We start from the raw sequence: 18,121 nt of genomic DNA on the forward strand, positions 1-18,121 counted from the left end.
GTTTTGTTTTTTCCTTCAGATTTTTTTTTTTTTTTACTGGAATTCATTGATAGGTAGAACCATAGAACCAAGGCTGGGAATGATTAATTGTGATTTTCATCCAGTCCTTTAATCTTTAGTCTGTCTCTATTTCCTTAAATGTAAAATGAGGAAATAAGAGCAGCTTTTCCAGGATTGTTGTGATACCTAATACCAGATACATAATAGGTACTGTATAAATGTAAATAAACATACAGATTTTTGCTCATTTATTCTCATTCTTAAAATTCTCATCCATTCATTCTAGAGGCTGTGTATTTTCTTTATGAGTTTTCAAATAAAGACAGTGTGATATAGTGGGGATGCCTTTCATGTATAGCTTGAAGTAGATGACCACAGGGGCAGCTAGGTGACTCAGTGGATAAGGCATCAGCCCTGAAGTCAGGAGGACCTGAATTCAAATCTGACCATAGACACTTAGCCCTTCCTAGCTGGGTGACTGTGAGCAAGTCACTTAATCCCAATTGCCTCAGGAAAAAAAAAAAAAAAAAAGGGGGGGGGGCAGGGAGGAGGAAAAAGTCATAGATAACCACTGAGTTCCATTTCCCATAATCTGGGATTCTGTGAACTTGAGGACTGACTCTATTATAGAAAGTTTAAATGAATTTGCCCCAAGTCTAGTGAGTGAGAGTGAAAATTAGAATTAGGGTTAATGATGATGATGATGATACTAATAATAATCACTGACATTACAGAGCTTTTTACTCACAATATGTTACTTGATCCAACCAACATCCTTAAAGATATTATACTCATTTTACAGATGCCTTCCCAGAGAGGTTAAGTGGTTTGCCTGTGATCACATTGTTAGTGTCAGAAATAGAACTCAAAGCTAGGTATTTGCTACTTTAAGTTCAGCATTTTAACTCCTTAGGTTATGTTAAAATCATTCGAGTTGGGAACTACTTGTGGTTTCAAGAGGGTTTGGCCAATGATGGTTCCACTTGTTTATTAATGATGTGTTGAGTTATAATTAATTTGCTCTGCCTCACTTCATTTCAAAGTTTTTATTTTGATAGCCCTACCCACCTTTTCCAATATTTAGTTCAGGACTTTTTCTGTTGACTTCCCCTGAGATCACTTCCATATTCTGACCCCCCTCCTTTTTTCTTTTTCTTTTTCTTTTTTTTAAATGAATTAGACATAAATATTTTAAAATGCTTGCTTAGGAAAGTGGTACATTCACTTGAAACTGAAATAAATGATGCAGTTTTCTAAAGAACAAAAACAAACTCATAGTCTGTAAAGAGCCAGTGATATTTTCCTAACATTTAATTCTGCTTTTGTGTTTTACAGGCTTTCTCTTGAGTGCCTGGACTGCTCTCCTTTTTCCCCTGAAAAAATTCTCCTAAAGAAGTTCCTACGCACACAAAACCATGGACCTCATTGGGTTTCTGAAGTCTCAGTTCCTGTGCCACTTAATAATTTGCTATATATTCATTGTGTCTGGGCTGATAATAAACACTATTCAGCTCTTCACACTTGTTCTCTGGCCAGTCAACAAACAGCTCTTCAGGAAGATCAACTGCAGACTGGCCTATTGCATTTCCAGCCGTAAGATGTTTATTTAATGTTTCTTTTTATTCCTTATTGAATGTTTGCTTTAACTTAAGGGAAGTATTAGGTGTAGATAGATAGATAGATAGATAGATAGATAGATAGATAGATAGTTATACTGCTATGTTATTCCCATAGTCTTTTAGCCTAAATTAAACTTGAGGAGATCAAGACCTGGGACTTAGAAGTGTGAGACCTGATTTTGCTTCTTTGTCTTTATATTTTGGGGCTTGGTCTTGATTTCATATTGATTTTATCAGAATGGTGATTTCATATAGACACTATACAAGTTTAGGTTTAATGTATGTATATATGTACACACTTTATATATATATATATATGTATGTATATATATGTATGTATGTATAGAAATTTGTTTGAAATCTGGGGCTGAAATTCAGAAAATCAGCTTTGAGATTTCTAGATCTCTGCTTTGTATAGCAAATCCAAACCAGTATTTGATGGAAACAAGTAGCTTGCTATCTACATGGTTTCTAGATGAGATTAATAAGGGTAATCTATATATGGGGTAACTGAAAAACAGTGTGTATGTGTGCTGTTCATAGATAAGTATATACATGTGAATTTATATATATATATATATGCATGCATATACAATTATATATTATCTATCTATCTATCTGTATGTATGTATGCATATTTATGAGTGCATACTCCAATGTATGTGTATATGTAGTACATGTGTTATATGGGCACATGTATATATGCACACATGTGTATGTTTTGTACATGCATAAGTGTGTACATATGTCTGTATACACATAATAAAAAGCAAGTTAAGGGAGGTTAAAGTAGTTTCATCTTTGTATCTTCAGTGCTTAATTAGCACAGTGCTTGCATATAGTAGATAATTAACAAATGCTTATTGGAGTCAAATGAAATGATTTATTATTAAGAACATTTGAAGGAGAAAAAGAATAATTATTACTTTTGTGAGGATAAATTGAGATGATGCTTATAAAGTGTTTTGTAAACATTAAGTACCATGTAAATATATTACTATCATTATTACTAGTCACCTGTTTTTGAGGATAGGGATTGTTGGCCCTTTATAGTTTAAAGTCTTACAAGGGCTGCTTATTTTCTTTTTCTTTTCTGTTAGAAATTTTGTTTGAGCTCTGGGGCTGAAATGCAAGAAATCAGTTTTGAGATTTCTAGATTTCTTCTTTGTATAGCAAATCCAAGCCAGTATTTAATGGAAACAAGTAGCTTGCTATCCATATAGTTTCTAGGTAAGAGGAATAAGGGTGTAATCTACAAAGTAGCTGGAAAATAATATGGACCGCATTTCCAAATGTCTTTTAAAAAATATAAAAGCATATGCATAAATATATACATATGTATGCATATATAGATATATGTATGTATTTAAAAGTATATATATATATATATTTTTTTTTCTTTTCCAAAATTGTCTTGAATAAATCAAAGAAAACATGAATTCTACAGTAGCTAAAATGAATTAGGATTTCAAACCTGGATAATTTTAATGTACTTTAAAATACGCATTAACATTGAAAGACTACTCCACAGAGAGCATGTAGGTCCACAAATTACATACTCAAGAAGGATGAAACATAAGTGGCCCAAAGATCCGCAAGAGAAAAGACTATCTCTCCATTTCATCTTACCCATTTCAATTCTTGGGAAAATCTAGAGAAGTGAAAGGATGAGACATGAGCAATCATCTGTTTTTTTCTCCACATTTTATTAAAAAAGTTTTTGTTAAATATAAACCAGATCAAATGGGCCTAGAGAATCCCATCCCCCACCCTCAACTTCCAAAATGAAGTTCTCTCCTTTTAGGTTTCTCAACAGCATCAAATCCACTGAGCATCTTAGAATTTTTATGAATCCCAAGGTACCTCAATATAATTTTCCAGGCACCATGCTTCTTAGTAATAGTTTGTCTGTTCTTTCTTACTACATGAAATAAGCTTAAAAGAATATGGTAGTAGAAAAGAAGGCAATTACAGAGTTAGAAAAATAGTTTGAAGTAAGTGGAGAGTAATGTGAAGGAAGATTCCAGAAATCTTACCTGGATCACTGATAAGCTCTGGGCTATAGTTTGGAAATTCAGCCAGGAAATCACACCAAAAAAAACCAAAACAAAACAAAACAATTTCTGAAATCTTGTAGAGATATTCAGTTTCTGTTAAGTTAACTTTTTCCCCCTCTCCAGAGTAGAGAAGTAAATTGTTTATCTTGTGTTTAATTATGCTTTCTGGAATATGAGTCAGTGTATATTTTGGAAAATTAGCTGCATTAATAATTAGAAGCCAACTTCTCAAGAAAAAAAAATAAAATATATTCTTTAGGTCCACCTTCTCCAGTGACTGGTTGTGACTTTGGATAATCACTCAACTCCTCTAGTCTTAGTATTCTCTTTGGAATTGAGGACAGAATATTAGTGTTCATGACACTTCAACACCCTTAACTAGGCCTTTGGCAGTGGACACATTCTTAAGCCTGTTTCCTTATCTTGTTGAGTTATGTTGATAGAACAAAAAAAAATCAAAGGGGAAAAATCAACTAAACATTTTAATACCATGCAAATGGAAACAAAAGGAAATTCATAAGGGATAAATATTTCAGGGTATGATGTTAAATTTAATGTGTATCTTTTTTTTTAAACTATGACTAATAAAAATTCCCATCTTGTAATATAATCAACAATTTTCTATTCTTTGAATATGGATATGTTCTTTGTATATGTTGATGTGTGTCAAGTTTATAATAAGAAAAATTACCATCACCTCCATCCAAAAAATAAAAGGATAGGATTTTATGTCTTTTCTCAAATCCTAGGATAGTGCCTAGCACATCTTAGATGATTAATCAATTTTTGTTGGTTGAATGAAGTAAAGAAGTGATTGAGATAGAGAATGGAAACTTTCACATGTTTCTCCTGATAGTTTATGGTTTCTCTTTTCAAAAAGGAAAAATAAAACATGAAGAATTCAAGTATCATTTATAGGTGGAGCCAAGATGGCAGAATAAAAGCAGGAACTCAAGTACTATTTCTATCTATATGAAAATGCCATGAATTTGAAGTCAAAGGACATAGCTTCAAATGTTGCCTTGCTACCTATCTCATATGTGAGTAATACTCATATTACTCAGGTGGTCAAATTATTTAATCTCTGTTAGAAGAAGTTTTCCTCATTAAATAAATCAGTGGATTGAACCATATGATCTTAGAAGTACCCCTACCATATTGTCTATTTCTCAGTAGGTTTTTCCATTTCAGTAACAATTCTCTTAGTCTTAGACCTTTTCTTTACTTGCTTTTTTTTTAATCAATTAAATTTTTTTTCCCCTGCACCTTCTCTCCCCTCCTCCAAATGTTACTCAATGTAAATTAATTCAGTATGCTCAGTAAACACACCAATTGCTAACTCTGTAACTAATTAAAGGTGTAAGATATGTCATTTTATTCTTTCTTCCTTGATCTCCTTTTGGACTTTTGGCTCTTTTAGTGATTATCAAGTTAAGACAGTAACTAGGAGTTCCTGCCCACCCTCTGAACACTCCCATCTCCCTTCTTGCAGTTTAAGTTAATCAAAACAGACATAAATACAGGGCACCATCTCTACAAATCTTAGTGTTTTTATAGAGCCTTGAAGTGCTTGTCTGTTCTTTTTTATTTTTCTCAAAGGTCTGGAAAAATGGTAACCCTCTAATTATCAACTGTAACAGGCAGCTGTAAAAGGGAGCATTTCAAGTCCAACCAGTTATTTGTCCTTGACTCTGTCAAATCTGACTTGATGATGCCATCAGAGAGCCAGAATAATCCAGGCTGTGGCTCTCACTTAATCTTTGGCCTCCCTGGAAACTCCCAGGGGTTATAGGATTTATCTTTCAGAGATAAACTTCAGAGTTAGTAGAAGTAAGTAACTGACCTGTTCATTTTACACAGTCCCGTGGCTCCTTTCTGTCATCATGAGCCTTTTCTACATGAAAAGTTCAATGATAATGGATTGTAGTCTTTAATAAGCTTTTAAGGCACTTTTTCATTCTGAGGCCTTGGGTGACAATTGTGGCAGGCCTCTGCTGAACTAGTTAGCAAAGAGCTTCATTCTGGGAACAAATTGTTCCAAACTTCTGAGATAACTGACCTGGACCAGGAATTGTTTTCTATGCATTTAGTTAAGCCCTGGGGAAACCAATTTATTTGTCATTGAGGGTAGTGAACTGGATAAGTAATACCTATGGGAACCATTAAGTGATACTAACACTTGTAAGGCATAGAAGAGCAAAGGAAAAATGAGAGAATAAAAAGAAAGCAGCCAGAACATATGAGGGAACAGTAAAAAAATCAGAGAGCTAATGAAAGAGAGATGAATGATGATTCTTGGTAACTGTGTCATAAGTTATAATACATTGTACTATTTAATAAGAAAGCAACCTGGCAAATACTTATTAGGTGCCTACTATGAGTAGAATACTTTGTTAGGTACTATAGGTGAACAAAGAAATAAGATAGGTCTTTGTTCTCGTTGAGTTAGGAGGGGAACATAGATTTAGAACTTGGAGAAACATTAGAGACCACCTAGTCCATTCATTTTAAGGAAACTCAAGAAAGAGAATGACTCAATGAGGAAAGCAGGACAGCGGATGGAATGCTGAGCCTAAAGTCCTGAAAACTCATCTTCCAGAGTTCAAATCTAGCTTTTGACACTTACTAGTTGTGTGATGATCCTGATCAAGTCATTTAAGCCCGTCTGCCTTAGTTTCCTCATTTATTCTAGAGAAAGAAATGGCAAACCATTCCAGTATCTTTGCCAAGAAAACCCCAAATGGGGCCACAAAGAGTCTGATAGAACTGAAAAAAGTCTAAATAATAACAACAAAATATACAGAGTACTATGCTAAACTCTGGGAATACCAAAAGAAAGTAAAGATTTTTTTTTTTATCTCAAAGAGCTCATATTCTAACAGGGGAGACAACATATAAGGAAAGTTTCATTAGCAAGATGGTAACTCTCACCTTGGGTTCCATAGCTGTTAGGGTGAAGTTTTAAAATCAATGTCAATGACTCTTATTTAATGGTATTTTAAATGATAAAAATCAGATTGTCTGTGGCTCTCTCCATCACCTTTTCATTGGAACTGTCCAGAATGAAGTGCTAAGTATTCTTGAATTGTTTCAGTTTATACTATTAAAAAACAAATTCTCAGGCAACATTTCCAATGACCAAGAAATTTTATTTTATAAAATAAGAGTTAATGTTTAAGATCAGTGATGTAGAAAAATGGTCTCTTGGTAATAGTAAAAATTAGAGCTTTGAAAATCTAAAATTACCACATATTTTCCTCAAGTGAACAAATGAACTTGAGTGATATGAAGCCTAGAGAATCACTTTCTTAAAGTTTATTATAGATAAAAAGGAGTTTCCCCTCTCAGTCAGAAAGCTATTTCAATAACTAGGAACCCCCTACTGAAACCTGAACAAAATACTGCACTTACAGAAATAGCATTGCAAACAGGAAGTCAGAAATAAAAGGAATTTGAATAGAATTAGCTGAATTTATTCAGACAGGACAGGTGAGTGATGTTGTACTGTTGAAAATTTTGTGCTAATTCTCTAAAAGTACCAGAGATCTGTCTTTCCCTTTTTCCCCCCCTGTCTGTCATTTTAAAAATAGATAAAATCTGAGATTGATAGATTTGGTTGGGGGAGGTTGTGGTGAGGAGGGAATTAGGCAGAAAGTGAAGAATGTACAAACACTTGGGAAGATAGAGCTTCTAGAGAGGCACCAGGGAGAATAGCTTTTCTCTTTGGACTATATCTATCATCTCATCTGCCCAAATAGGCAGCTCTCTCAAACCTCTTATCTGTAATCTTGTTTTTGTTGCTTAATATTTGAAGATAGGATTGAATCCTTTCAGCCACAGATTTTGAGGCTCTTTCAGTCATTTTGTCTCCTTTCTTTCCTATGCCTCTTTCTTTAACTGTAAAGAGGAGATTAAATACAGGGAATTCACCAGAGCAGCCCTCCATTATCAAGCATTTTTTTCTCCATACGTTTCCCTATCTCCCTCTTAATCCCCAAAGTAGGGGGAGGCTTTCCCCACAATCCCCACAAAAGAAAAACAAAACATTGTAACAAAAAAGCATTCTAATAGCTTCTCATATTGGTCTTGTCCAAAACTGACTCATTCTGAATAATGAGTCCATCACTCTCATTCAGAAGATAGATAGCATTTTTCATCTTTAAAACTCTGCATTTGTGGTTATGGGCAGCTAAGTGATGCAGTGGATACAGCACTGGGCCTGTAGTCAAAAAAATCTGGCTTCAAATTTGGCCTCAGACACTTACTAGCTGCATGATCCCTAATTTAAGGCACTTAATCCTGGTTGCCTCAGTTTCCCCATCTGTAACAAATCAGATAAAGAAGAAATGACAAACCACTCCAATATCTTTGCCAGGGAAATCCTAGATGATATCATGAAGAGAGTTGGATAAGACTGAAAAAACTGAACAATCAACAACAAAAATTTGTGTTTAATCATTGCGAGGATCAGAATTCTTAAGTCTTTTAGAATTGTTAGTTTTTGCAGTATTGATGTTATAGTGAAAATTGTTTCTTGATCCTTTTCACTTTGCTCTGAGTTTTATATATACCTTCTTGAATTTCTCTAAAACACCTCTTTGTTTATTTCTTACAACACCATGGTGTTCTAGTATAAGAATCTGTAGTACAACATAACTTTTGAGTAAAATGATCATTGAAAAGATATTTGGACGTCATTGAGATACAATAAGTCTCATATGAGAGACAGAAAAATCATATGAAGAAGGAAATGAGATTTCATTGTTTCTTTTTTGATTTTCATGAAGCTAAGTATTGATTTTTTTTAAATTGAAATTTAAGTAAAAAAAAAAAAAAACATAAAATGTCTACCACAAACTTCTTTGGCAAATTCCTTCATTTCAGTTTTCTTATCCCCTAAAATGAAGTAGGCAGAAGGTGATTTCTCAGGTGCATTTCAGCTCAAAAGTTCAGTAGTAATAATAATAACTAGCATTTACATAGCCCTTAAGTTTACAAAAAACCTAGCAAATACTTGATTTAATCCTCACAATAACTCTAGGAAATATAACCATATCTTCTTTTAAGATAAGGAAACTGAAGTAGTAATCATTGATAAATAACTTGTCCAATGTTACACAGCTGGTAAATGTTTAGCCCAGGACTTCTTGATACTAAGGCTAATATTTTATCCATTGCACCACTTAGCTGCATTGAGTATATGGATCTGTGATTTTAAACTTTTTTATACTTCCTCACCTATCTGTATAAAAAAGGGTCTTTGAAAACTTGCATTTATATACTAATAAAAATAGAATTGAAGAATTGAAGATTCTTCATTTAATTCAATTCATTCAATATTTGAGTATTCTGGTGCAAGAGCTGGAAACTGTACATACCATGAAATATGGATACAAAAGTTCTAATCTCATAGTTTTTATAATCCAGTTTAACAAAAAAACAAAAACAAAAAACAAAAAACAAAACAAAACAAAAAAAACCAAACCTACAAGAGAATTCAATTGAAACTCTTTTTAGCCAAGAAAATCCATTTATCAATAGCAAAATAAAAATCAAAATAAAAATCCATACATATATGTGTTTATAGATAAACACACACACATCAATAGAAATGAGATAATATAGAGTGAAAGAGCTCTCCAAATGGAAATGAGATAACTCAAATCAACTAAGAGAGAGAGTTCTGGATTTCATCCAAGGCAAGTTCCTCAAAGTCTTTACTGTAGCAATCTGGGAATAGAGACATAAATGTTTCTTTCAGCAAACTCGAAGTTGGGTTGGAATGGTTTGCATTTCTCTTTTCAGCTCATTTTTGCAGATGAGAAAATTTAGGCAAACAAGGTTATATGACTTGCTCAAAGCCATAAAGCTAGCAAATATCTGAAGCCAGGTTTGATCTCAGGAAGATGTCTTCCTGACCACATTCCCAGCACTCTTTATTTACTTTGCCACCTAGCTACCCCTAGACTTTACTCACCTTTGTAAAGTGTTTTATTATCCCTCGGTTACATATAAAAACAATTTTAACATTCATTTTTAAAACTCTGAGTTCCAAATTCTCTTCCTCCCCGCCTCCTCCTCCCACTATTGCAAGCAATTCAATATAAGTTATTCATGTGTAGTCATGCAAAACATTTCCATGATAATCATGCTATGAAGGAAAGCATAGAAAGAAACCTCTACCCTAATAAAAACCCAAACCAAAAACCAACGCTCAAGAAAAAAAAAAAAAAAAAAAAAAAAAAAAAATATATATATATATATATATATATATTTAAAACTTCTTATAGCACAATAGTATTTCCATCACAATCACATGCCATCATTTACTCAGCCATGGAAGTCTTTCCAGGTTTTTTTCTGAGAGCATCCTGCTAATCACTTCTTATAGCACAATAGTATTCCATCACAATCACATGCCATCATTTACTCAGCCATTCCTCACTTGATGGGTGGGTGTCCCCTCAATTTCTAATACTTTTTGCCTCCAGAAAAGAACTGCTATAAATATTTTCATACATATAGGTCCTTTTCCTTTTTTTTTTCTTTTTTCTTTTTAATCTCTTTTGGCATACAGACCCAGTGGTGGTATTGCTGGGTGAAAGGGCATCCCTGATATTAGATCCCTTGGGATATAATTCCAAATTATTCTACAGTATGGTTGAATCAGGTCATTTTACCAACAGTGCATCAATAACTCATTTGTCCCACTTCCCCTCTAAAATTTGTTATTTTCCTTTTGTGAGCTGTTTTCAAATATATTTCTAGGGTCCTGTAAATTCTCAGTTCTTCCAATGTGGTATGATCTAAGGAGATGTGAGTTTACTATTCTCTTGGCCTGTGCTCTGGTCTGTGAGCAAGCCCAAGCACTCTTTTCTGCCCTGGAATTGTGGGAAAATCCCTGTTCCACTGTAATTGCAAGCTCTGATGTGCTAATGTTCTTCCTTGCTCTTGAGCCTGTCACTCAGTACTGCAACCAGCACCGAAGTATGGCCAAAGCAGCAAGAGACCTGCCTCAATGTTAAGAAAGAGACTCATATAATCTCCTTCTGACCAGTTTGCCCCATTTATGGTCTGAGAGCCACTGCTGCTGCTGCTGCTGCTGCCCCTGCTTATCAAGTGGCTCCCAAGTTTCACTTCTGGTTTGCTGGGAGTGTGCTGGAGCAGCCTGCCCTGATTCTGGGGTGACAGAGCTTTCCTCTCCTCCTTCCAAGTTGTCCTGGGCTGGAAAATTGTTTAACTCCATTTTTTTGTGAGTTCTGCCACTCTAAAATTTGATAAGTCATTATTTAAAGGGATTTGAAGAGGTTTGGAGGAGAGCTCTGGAGAGTCCCTGCCTTTACTGTGCCATCTTGGCTCTTCCTCTTAATTGAAACTCTTGAAGAATACTAGAAACTCTGTCAATAAGTTGTAGAGGGCCATTAGAAAAATTTGGATAATTAAAATGTTCCTAAAGGGGAATGATATCATGGAAATGGTATTTTGAGTGATTAGTTTTTGTTTGATGGTAACCTGTAACCAATTGAAAAATGTAATATAATGAAATGAGAAATGAGAAGAAATGCACACAAGATAGTTTGTGTATTTCTCTATGGCTCTTCTTTTCTTTTTTCCACAGAGGTCAATCAATCAATCAATCATTCAAGAAGAACACATTAAGCATTAAAGATATCAGGCATTTTCTAAGCATACTGTGCTTAGAGCCTTAGACCATACTGTGACCAAAAAAAAAAAAGAAAAGAAAAGAAAAGAAAATTTTCTGATCTTTACTGATCTTTAGCTGCTTACATGTTGATTGCAAAAACTAGAGTACTTTAAAGTTAAAAGTTGTGATGAGATATAACCCTCTTTTCCATAGCAAGAAAAAAAGAACACTTTTCCCCATTAGGATTCAGTCTGGTAGATTTTCTAGATGTTTGCAGTAGAACTTTTCATGCAGTTTCCTATAGTTTTGACATCTTGGCTCTTTCTTTCTTGGTTTGTATGTCTTTCCATGGCTCTTTGATATCAGTTATTTTTATTTATTATTTATTTTTTTTGGTAGCACTGTAATTTTCTGTTACATTCTTATACCACAGTTTGTCATCCATTTCCCAAATAGCAGGCATCCCCTTAATTTATAATGTTTTTGTCATCATAGAAAGAGCCGCTATGTTTTTATAAATATAGTATCTTTCACACATAGTCTAAAGGGAATATTCTCAATACCTAGACTTGAGTTCCCTGAGTTATTGTCCTTGAGTTTCAATTTTTCCTCTTTGAAATGAGACATTTGTGCTAAGTGATCACTGAAGTCCCTTAGAAGGAGCTATAAAGACCATGAGATCTATTCATCTTCACTGAAAGTTCTTCCTTTATATTTTAAAACCTCCAGTTATAATGTGAACTCTTTTAGGTCTGAGACTAGGCCAATTTTCTATTTCCATACCCAATGATTAGCATGTTCTTTGCACTAATGAGCACTTAATAAGTACTTTTCCATGTAAATTAAAACAACTCTGAGATACTATGTATTTATCAGATTGGTGAAAATGAGAAATGTTGGAGAAAAACTGGGACACTAATGCAGTGTTGGTAGAGTTGTGAACTGATCTCACCATTCTGGAGAGCAACTTGGAACTCTACCCAGAAGATTATAAAACTGTGCAGACAGTAATAACACTGCTAGGTCTGTATCCCAAAGAGATTTTTTTCTTTTAAGAAAAAAACATCCATTTGCATAAAAATATTTATAGCAGCTCTTTTTGTGAAGACTAAGATTGGAAACTGAGGGGATGCCTATCAATTGGGCAATGGCTAAACAATGTGGTATGTGATTGTAATGGAATGCTATTGTGCTATAAGAAATGACAAGCAGGATGATTTCAGAAAAACCTGGAAAGTCTTACATGAACTGATGTAAAGTGGAATAAACAGAATCAGCAGTAACGGCAGTATTGCATGATGAACTGTGAATGATTCAGCAATACTATGATCCAAGACAATCCCTAAGGACTTATGATGAAAAATATAATTCGCTTCCAGATAAAGAGCATGTGCTGTCTGAATGCAGACTGAAGATTCCTTCCTTCTTTCCCCCCTTTCTTCCTCCCCTTCTTTTCCCCTTCTTTCCTCCTTCTCCCTTTCCTTTCCTTCCCTTTCCTTTCCTTCCTTCCTTCCTTTTTTCTTCCTTCCTTCACAAAATGACTAATACAGAAATGTTTTATATGATCTCACATGTATAACCTATATCAGAATGTTTACCATCTAAGGGAGGGGAGAGGAAGGGATAGAATTTGGAACTCAAAACTTTTAAAAGAATGTTAAAAATTATTTTTCCACATAATTGGAGGAGAAATAAAATATTTTTTTAAAAAAAGCAATTCATAGATTTTATTCTTATCAATTCAAGAAAGTGGGGGGGGGGAAATTAAATCTTTTCCAATCACTCTTTCTCTTATTCATCTTAACTCTAAATCCTTTGGCCCCACTGAGAGTCCACTGTGATGAAATCATGTCTTTGGAAATATTGATATGATAGTAATAAGTCCCCTTGCTGTACTCTCCTTTCTTCTATACTCACTTTCTGTTGGGTAGTCCTCCTCCTCAAACAGATGCTTTTGCACATGTTATCAAATAAGATAATATATGGAAAACATTTTGGAGACCTTAAAGTATTTTCTAAATGTCAGTTTTGTTATGTTATAACACTTTGAAAACATATGACAGAGTTTGATGACAGGATTTGAATGTACCCATTCTTGAGAAGTTTTAAAAACACATTGTAAGGGAGTGGAATGACTAGACAACTTACTAAGCACACTGATTTTCTTTCAAGAAAGAATTGTAACTATTTTATAGCTTGTCATGATCTTCATTTAATACCAAGAAATATCTATTTTAGGACTTTCTCTAAAAATGTGCAGTATATTATTAGGTTCTGACGAATTTCTAATAGAATAATTAGGGAGGTTTCTAACTTTCCCCCTTTTTTCTAGTATGTGCAATAAGGAAATGAGAAATTAAAGACTGCAAATGTGATACTGAATTCAGTGAGCAGATGCTTGGCTTAAAGCCCATTGCTTTGGTTGTTGATATGGTTTATAAATAAATTAATTCTGTGCAAAGTTGCCTATTTGTTTTTGGATTTCCCCTACCCCAGAAAGCATTGAATTACCCTTGCAGCTTAAGTTACTCTTTTCATATTGAATCATAAAATTTGACTTCAGGACATTGTATTAATGTGGTGTTTTTATTTCTGAGAGTACATCTTGGGTTTCAGGGTGTGAGTATAGAAGGTTGAGTGTCACAGTCAGAAGCAAAAGGAAATTCACTTGGACAAAACTCATGTTCATAAATGGATATAATACTTGGGGGGGAGAGAAGGTGGTGGATTGGTTCCATTCTTTTCATCTTTGTCTGAAAAGTTTTTAAGAATCTAAGTGCCCTGATTTGATTTTAAAAGCACTTATTTCAGTGTGAAGGAAGTAGGAAGAACCCTAAAATGTGGGTCAGAAGTTGCCCTGCTGCTAATTGGCATCATGTTCTGTGGCAAGTCACATGATCTTTTTAGGTCTCCACATAGAGAATACTAAAATTATTTCAATTTCATATATATAGGAACCAAATTATGCCTTTTATGTCTTTGTAATTTGTAATTTGGTTCCACCATTTACTTTTATACAGTGCTTTAAAATAGAATTAAAATACTTATATAATATTCAAGTGCTGTATATATTTTGGAATCTTTTTAGGAATTTGATTTTTTTCATGCATTTTTGATTTGTTAAACTTGATTTTGTCAGTCAGTTAATAAATATCAAGTCCACACAACATACCATATCCCATGCTGGGAATACAGAGAAGGTAAAAGACCCTGCTCCCAAAGAGCTGACATTCTAAAACATGCAAACAACTATGTGTGCACACGTACACACACATCTTCTATGTGGGATAAATTGAAAAGAATCAACAGAGAAAAGGCTCTAGAATTAAGAGAAATCAGGAAAAGCTTCCATTGAGGCTAACTTTTTAGCTGTGACTTGAAAGAAACCAGGAAAGCCAGGAAACAATGATGAAGAAGGGGAGTGGTCCAAAAAGAGAGGGATAGCCAGCAACAATGATTGGAGTCTAGAGAGGGAATATCATTGGATTGAAGAGTTTGTGTTTGGTATTTAAGCTGTAAAAAGACTAGAAGGAAACAAATTATGAAAGACTTTGAATGCAAATGGAGACTTTTATATTTAATTATGACTTATTATTTATGGTAATTATGATAAAGATAACTACTAGAGTTTGAGAAGAAAAGGAGATGTGGTGGGAGTTGTCTTTACAGGAAGATTACTTTGATTTCTAAGTGGAGGATAGACTGATATGAGGAGAAATTTGGGGCAGAAAAACCAGAAATCTCTTGGAGTAGTCCAGGCATGTGGTGTTGAAGGACTGCATCAAGATGGTGGCAATATCAGAGAAGAGAAGGGGACATATGTTAAGGATAATTAACATGTAAAATCAACAGGCTTTAGCCACAAATCGGATATGACGAGTGAGAGAGAGAATGAAGGTGTAATATCAAGGTAAGGTATCTGGTAGAAGTAAAGCAGAGGAGTCAGCAGTGATAGGAAATAAAAAATAAACATACATACAAAAATAATAATAATCTTCAGAAGAAAAGTTTATTTTTATTTTTTATTAAAGCTTTTTATCTTTCAAAACATATGCATAGATAATTCTGCAACATTAGCCCTTGCAAAACTTTGTGTTCCAGTTTCCCCTCCCTTCTCCCAGCTCTCCTCTAGATGGCAAGTAGTCCAATATGTGTTAAACATGATAGGAGTAGACTTTATTAGGAAAATAAAAGCAGAGGCTATAATCATGATCTCAAACAAAGTTAAAGCTAAAATTGATTTAATCAAAAGAGAAAAGTAGAAAAACTATGCTCTGTGTAAGCCATATCACTATTAAAATAACTGGATAGAAAGAGAGGGTTGAGTGACTGAAAGGATGGTGATGCCCTCAATAGTAATAGGGACTGAAAAAGGAAAACATACAAGACTAAACAATAATAAAAACCTCTATAGGAGGCAGTGAGTACAACAACTTAATGTGTATTGGCATGTAAAGAGATTTATGTCTAAAAGGGGAATTTTTTTTTTTTGTCAAGCCAGAGGGCTAAAAGAAACTGTAACTAAAAGCCTAAAAAATAATTTAAGATATGACACAGCATCAGCTGTTCAGAGAGAAAACATTGGATTTAGGCAACCCTCCTATTTTTTTTAATAATTTATTTTTTAAATTAATTATAATTTTTTTTGACAGTACATATGCATAGATAATTTTTTTTACACAACATTATACCTTGTACTCCCTTCTGTTCCGAATTTTTCCCCTCCTTCCCTCCACCCCCTCCCCTAAATGGCAGGCATTCCCATACATATTAAGTATCTCATAGTATATTCTAGGTACAATATATATGTGCAGAACCGAATTTTGTTGTTAGGCAACCCTCCTATTAAAAGAGCCATGAAGGAGTTGATGTCTCAACTGAGAAAGGAAAATGACCATAATTAAGTTGATGTTTGGAAGACAAAGATTGCCCCCAAATTTTCTGGGCATTAAAGTATGGAAGTATGTGAGAATTAGAGTCTGAGAAATAGATTTTGGAGGGAAAGGCCTTTAAAAAAGGCAAATCTTGTAACTTTATTCACCTGAAATTAAGTAAGCAGCTGTTCTGGGATGTTTTGACCACTGTATGCTTTCAGGGTTGTTAGGTAGGAGGATGAACAATCCGAATATATCTGTCTCCTTTCTCCCTTCATCTGACCATAGTGATGGTCAGGGCTTTTGCCGGCAAACGTTGTGGATTATCAAGGATTTTTTTTCTCCTTTAGATGCATATAAGAGCTTTAATAGCTACTCAGACCTATTTTGAATCAGGGATATGATAGGGTTTGAAACAAGAATGTGTAGTTGATTGTATATGTGCTTCACACATTATGGTAATTAGCCTTGTCCAACTAGGAGGGAACCTTGTCAGATTATCAGAACAGGGATCCTTGAACAATTTTTTGCAAATGGAATTGGTTGTACTTTTTGGTTGCTTCTTTCAAATCCCTATTGACAGAACAAGAAGCAGTGAAGAAAGACATTAACATCTGAACTAAAGCTGGGTTTTATTATACTAACAGGTTGAGATAATTCTGAAAGAATCATTTTCATAATCACTGTGAAGTTCTATTTATTGATGGAGTCAAGTGCAAATATTAATTCTTGTACCTTGCATCCAATTTGTTGCCCCCCCCCCCTTTTTTTGTAATAATGATCAGCAAAAGAAGCAGTATGGCAGTATAGGGATTAGAACATGATTTCCAGTCATAGCTTGGGGTTGCAAATCCTGTCTCTTCTTAATATTTGTAAGATTTTTAGTGATTCTTTCACTTTGGTGAATATTGCTTTTCCCTTTTTTAAAATGTGGGAGTTGGTTTGAGATACCACTATATACCTCTCAGATTGGCTAAGATGAAAGGAAGAGATAATGATGAATGTTGGAGGGAATGTGGGAAAACTGGGACACTGATGCATTGTTGGTGGAGTTGTGAACTTATCTAACCCTTCTGGAGAGCAATCTGGAACTATGTTTGAAAGATTATCAAACTGTGCATACCCTTTGATTCAACAGTGTCTCCACTGGATCTATATTCCAAAGAGATCATGAAAAAGGGAAAAGGATCCCCATGTGCAAAAATGTTTATAGCAGACCTTTTTTGTAGTGGCAAGAAACTGGAAATTGAATGGATACCCCTCAGCTGGAGAGTGGCTGAATAAGTTATATATTTGAATATTATGGAATATTACTGTTCTATAAGAAATGATCAGCAGGAAGATTTCAGAGAAAACTGGAGAGACTTATATGAACTGATACTAAGTGAAGTGAGTAAAACCAAGAGAACATTGTACACAGAAACAAAATTATATGATGACCAATTCTGATGGACATGGCTCTTTTCAACAGTGAGATGAGTCCAGTTCCAATGGTCTTGTCAACATCTGTATCCAGAGAAAGGATTGTGGGGATTTGAATGTGGATCATGGTATTTTCATTTTTGCTGCTGTTGTTATTTGCTTGCATTTTGTTTTCTTTCTCAATTTTTTCCCATTTTGATCTGATTTTTCTTGGGCAGCATGATAATTGTGGAAATATATATAGAAGAATTGCACATGTTTAACGTATATTGAACTACATGCTGTCTAAGGGAGGAAGTGGGGGGGAAAGGAAGGAGAAAAATTTGGGAGCACAAGGTTTTTTGCAAGGGTGAATGTTGAAAACTATTGGTGAATGTATTTTGAAAATAAAAAGCTGTATTAAAAAAAAAAAAAAGAAAATGCAGCTTATGGAAATATAGGGGCATGTCCAATTTGTGTCCAAATGTGTCCAATCTGATAAAGTTGCCCCAGATGGTCCCTAAG

At 34.3% G+C, this 18,121-nt stretch overlaps 1 protein-coding gene across 3 annotated transcripts in view; it reads left to right on the forward strand.

Annotated features, from left to right (window-relative positions):
- The window catches only part of AGPAT4 (1-acylglycerol-3-phosphate O-acyltransferase 4), a 170,686-nt gene that overhangs the window by 54,564 nt on the left and 98,001 nt on the right, over positions 1–18,121 (forward strand). For all 3 annotated transcript variants that reach the window (XM_074309379.1, XM_074309381.1, XM_074309382.1), the window contains one exon: positions 1,336–1,593. In XM_074309379.1, coding sequence (XP_074165480.1) covers positions 1,416–1,593 — 178 coding nt within the window. In that variant the 5' untranslated portion in view covers positions 1,336–1,415. The remainder of the gene's footprint in view (positions 1–1,335; positions 1,594–18,121) is intronic.

This window comes from Sminthopsis crassicaudata, chromosome 4, assembly GCF_048593235.1.
Source record: "Sminthopsis crassicaudata isolate SCR6 chromosome 4, ASM4859323v1, whole genome shotgun sequence".
NCBI classification, from domain to species: domain Eukaryota; kingdom Metazoa; phylum Chordata; class Mammalia; order Dasyuromorphia; family Dasyuridae; genus Sminthopsis; species Sminthopsis crassicaudata.